The 5178-nt window shown below is 36.8% G+C and overlaps 1 protein-coding gene across 1 annotated transcript; it reads left to right on the forward strand.

Moving 5' to 3' along the window:
• Window positions 1-1937: 1937 nt before the first annotated feature.
• Window positions 1938-4437, forward strand: LOC136837466 (uncharacterized PE-PGRS family protein PE_PGRS46-like). The gene is made up of 2 exons (XM_067102247.1): window positions 1938-1947; window positions 3937-4437. Exons 1-2 carry the CDS (start codon window positions 1945-1947, stop codon window positions 4375-4377), a joined length of 444 nt encoding a protein of 147 aa, XP_066958348.1. The 5' UTR covers window positions 1938-1944; the 3' UTR covers window positions 4378-4437.
• Window positions 4438-5178: the final 741 nt, after the last annotated feature.

The following is a 5178-nucleotide window of genomic DNA, read 5'->3' on the forward strand; positions in this document are numbered from 1 at the left end:
TAACCAGACCACTGAGCTGATTAACAGCTCTCCTAGGGCTGGCCCGAAGGATTAGATTTATTTTTACGTGGCTAAGCACCAATTGGTTACCTAGCAACGGGACCTACAGCTTATTGTGGAATCCGAACCACTTTATAGCGAGAAATGAATTTCTATCACCAGAAACAAATTCCTCTTGTTCTTCATTGGCCGGTCGGAGATTCGAACTCGCGACCAACAGAGGAACTAGGGGGGAGGGGAGGTTGTGGGGAAAGGGGGGAGGGGAGGTTGTGGGGAAGGAACGGGGAGGGGAAGTTACGTTTCTCTATCAGAGGAGAATAAAAAGCATCTCCACTGAACAAAGACAATAAATAAAATTATTGTATTGCTCTACAATTCGCACTTAGGAGTGTCTGTGTGTTTGTGCATGTGTGCGAGGGGAGAAGGTCAGTCTCTTGTGCAACAACAGACGGACCACCGGCCTTAGGTATGTAGTGAAGTGTTGTTGCCAAAACACCCCACAAACCTCATTTAAACCGAATTTATAACGTTATACGCCATCGTAACTCACTAAGTAGTCACTAAAACGAATTCCGAAGGTAAAAACGAAGAAACGATCGAATTGATGAGAAAATTCGCATTTGAACTAATAATGAAAAAGGATATACTGTCATCATACATCTTACACGTTGTGCTGAGCTAGCAGCTACTGCGCATGCGCGAATGAGGAAGACAACTGGCATGTGTATGTATTTAGGGAGAAAATCTTTGGACCTGCTGGTTCGGGTTTATTGCTTTATAGCTATGAAATATGTTTTGTAACGAAGCCAAAAATATTTAATTTAGCAATACAGCCAAGCAGTGAGGTATATTTTTAACACTTATTTTAATAATTAGTATTAATTATGATCAAAATTCACGTCAATTCTGAGCAAAAATGTATGTTATAGGGGATTTGGATTTATTGTTGTAGTAACTATACATCTGACAGCACATGGAATAAAAGGTGGAGCGTCAGGAGAAAAATGAGAATTAACCCAGTAACCCCAAGGAAAAGGTAACTTAAAAACGGAAATTTAATTTGTTTTGTCTGTGTTTGTATTTCTGTCACGGGGCAGGGGTTTGATTTTGAGTTAAAAACCTTTCTGGAGTGACATAGAGGCCATGTGCAAAATTTTGTCTGGGTCTGTAAAGTGGCTTGGACTTCTATAGTGGACGAACAAATATACAAACATTCACATTATATATATGTGTGTGTGTATGTATACATACATATATGTATGTATGTATGTATGTATGTATGTATGTATGTATGTGTTTGTATAAATATATGCTCATACTGGTTAAGAGAGAGATGAACGACCCAGATACGAGGAATTATTATGAAAATCCTCTTCTGAGTGTAGTGAAAAAAGAATCCAGTTCTGATGTAAACACAGAATGCAATTCATTACGTAACAGGGGTTCATGACTAGTAAATGAAAAAGGCGTAACTTAGCGGAAAAAAAAAGTTTCAGATGCATAAGCCTGAAGGACGGGCATCTGGAAAGTAAAAAAAAAAAAAAAGTCGTCTTTTCCGCATTTTTATTTTCTTTTTTTCTCTTGTACCAGTTATCCTTCTCACTTTGAGCCACTCTAAGGGAACGCCGCTATGGCTTGTTACAAAATAAATTTAATGAACAGCAAATCCTAGCTACATGATGTTACAGTTTCGGGATTTGTTTTGGGCACGATTATTTTAACCTCTGGACTGAGAGTACAGAAAAAAACACGTTTTTTTGAGATTTAACTCGAAGAATAAAAATAAAGAAAATATAAGTGAGTGAAGGAATGGTCTTCAGTATGATTTTATTTTCATGCTTAATATATTTTGGAATGCCAATGAGCCCAGGGTTACAGCTCACCTTTCGTGTATATAAAGAGACTTCCACAGCGGGAAGGTGCATTGCTCTGGCTGACTTCAAAATGGTAAGACTTAGTCCAGCTTCTTAGAAAGAATATATCAAATATGATTCATTTGCATACATCTACTGATATATCTGCTGTTAATCATACTTTTGCTTACGAAGAATGTACTGCACATCCATTTGCTTTGCATTCATATACTTACTTATATGGGTATATTATACATTATATATATATATATATATATATATATATATATATATATATATATATATATAGAGAGAGAGAGAGAGAGAGAGAGAGAGAGAGAGAGAGAGAGAGAGAGAGAGAGAGAGAGAGTTTTGTTTTTCCACGCCTTAATCGTTGAAGTGGTTATCCTTCAGTTTGTAAGCTTGTGTTAGGATGACGTAATTGGTCTCACTGTCTGCAATCACGGATTTTCTGATTGGCTTTCTCTCAGCTGTGTCTTCCATTTCTCCTAGGTCACCAGTCATGCTCTGACTTGACCTGATGTTGCTTAGCCCCTCTGGCTGAGTTGCAAGTGTTGAAAGGAGCTCGTTATGTAGCGCAGTGGTAGATGAGTTGGTTCACGTTTGTAAAGTCTGTATTGTAGCACGATCCCAGCCTACCTTCGAACTTTCGACCAAGCTGTGATTTAGTCACTTGCATCAGCTTTACTCTCTCTCTCTCTCTCTCTCTCTCTCTCTCACTCACTCTTCACACACACACACGCTTATATATATATATATATATATATATATATATATATATATATATATATATATATATATATATATGACTATTTATCACATCACCGTGATTCATATACAATCAAAAGCTACAAACGTCCTTTAATATCAGTTCACTCTACCTCGGAAATAATATATTTTCATATATGTTACCGAAGGGGATTTTTAAGTTGATAATAAGTCCACCGTCCCGTGGGATCGACCAGCGACGGACGAGGAATCAGGACTACAGTGACGCACTAACGAAATCGGCTTGTGGCCGATTTCGTTAGTGCGTCACTGTAGTCCTGATTCCTCGTCCGTCGCTGGTTCTGATCCCACGGGACGGTGGACTTATTATCAACTTAAAAATTCCCCTTCGGTAACATATATGAAAATATATTATTTCAGGTAGAGTGAATTGATATTAAAGGACGTTTGTAGCTTTATATATATATATATATATATATATATATATATATATATATATATATATATATATATATATATATATACATATATATATATATATATATATACATACATATATATATATATGTATACATATATATATATATATATATATATATATATATATATATATATATATATATATATATATATATATATATATATATATATACACACACATATGAAGAGAAATGTTACCCAGAATAAAACTAATGAAATCAGGATAGCTTCCTATTTCGCAGTTTGTTTCATTTCTTTCTTGGGAGCGATGTTCCTTTTGATTTTACTTTATAATCTGTTTTACGAATAAAAAAAATCAACCAAAAGAGGTACGATGTTCATAGGTCTTCAGGAAGGTAGCTGAAATGTGGTCGCATCTTAAAAAGATAAGCTGATGCATCATCAAGTAATGACCTTTTCAGATGAATTTTCACTTGATATGTCTGCCATAGTCCATCTATGAAATGAAATGGTCGGTGGTCATTTATTTCTGATACATTTTTGGGTGTTTCTCTTTACTTAGGTAGACTTGGGGTTACTTTTCACAATTTCATTCAGTGAAATAAAAATGTGAAAATGTTGGTACCCCTTTCTGCCTTTCAAGTTAAACTTCAATAAAATAAGTAACCACTCATTTTACTTTTAAATCTTTTGCACAGTTTTCGAGGGTAGTCAAGAGAGTTAATACTGTTTAAATAAAAATGTAGAAAATAACATATAACCACAGTTCAAAATAACACTGCCATAGGAAGTTTTGTAACAATGTTGCTTATAAATTAAAAGGAGCAATCATACTACTCAAGGTGACTATATATATATATATATATATATATTTTTTTTTTTTTTATTCCAGGCTGTTTTCAAGATTGTTCTTGCTATCACCCTCCTTGCCACCTGCGTCTTGGGTGGTCACCTCTATGGAGGTCGTGGAGGAGGTATCATTGGAGGCCATGGGGGCCTTGGAGGAGGTATCATTGGAGGCCATGGGGGCCTTGGAGGAGGTATCATTGGAGGCCATGGAGGCGTTGGAGGAGGTATCATTGGAGGCCATGGAGGCATTGGAGGAGGGTTGGGACATGGCGGAAGTCATGTGGTTTCAATCACACCAGGTATTGGAGGACTTGTAAGTTCTTCCGTGAGTTATGGAAGACCTGGCCTTGGCCATGGAATCGGTGGAGGTCATGGAATCGGTGGAGGCCATGGAATCGGTGGAGGTCATGGAATCGGTGGAGGCTCAGTCATTGGAGGACATGGAGGTTCCATCATTGGAGGCTCTGGTCTCTATGGCAAATGATAGATACATTTATCGCTTGAAACCTTTCGTCATTAAATAGATAAATAAATAACAAACTACGGTCTCGAGTTTATTTTTCAATTCAAGAAACTGGGGATATGCATGTAAACAAAAATATAGACTCCCTTCACAATAATACAGGGGACATGTTACTCCTCTTTTCGATAAATAGGAGGAAATTCGGAGGGCAGCAAAAAATGTTAAATGAATATTATTATTCAGTTCCTATAACCACTGATTAGGCTAAGTTAAGACCTAATTTGCTAGTAATTAATAATTATCATTCAGTATTAACTTGAACAATATTATTGTCAAGCAAACAAATAAAGGGCCACTCAGATGAAGAGTATAAGCATAGGTAATGAAAGCCACTTACAAAGCAAACACTAAGAACCCCTCAAATGGTCACTATGGTATTAAACTATTAAAAAAAAACTATACTGATGAAAATGGTATACGAGCGTCATCTCTTGGAGAGTCAAACCAGCATCTGACAAAATCGTTCCACTGAATGTTTAAGATCTTTCTTTAAAAGTATTCCCTCATCAGGCAGACTAACCCCCTCCAAAAGGACTGGGTCACCCCTTTCACCTGCTCCTCATCAGGACCACGCTCCGCCTTTGTTTATCGGAATACTCGGACCAACCTCAGTTGCTGTCTCAACTTCCATTTTCAAATGGCTTAACCCTAATTCACTTCAGGAAGACTCAGAACATTGCTTTTCCATGCAAACATCAGAATAGTTGTTGATATTCGTTACAGTTACGCCATCCAGTTGTCATTTGTTTAGCCACTGTGCAT

The sequence above is a fragment of the Macrobrachium rosenbergii genome, chromosome 59, assembly GCF_040412425.1.
Source record: "Macrobrachium rosenbergii isolate ZJJX-2024 chromosome 59, ASM4041242v1, whole genome shotgun sequence".
Classification (NCBI taxonomy): domain Eukaryota; kingdom Metazoa; phylum Arthropoda; class Malacostraca; order Decapoda; family Palaemonidae; genus Macrobrachium; species Macrobrachium rosenbergii.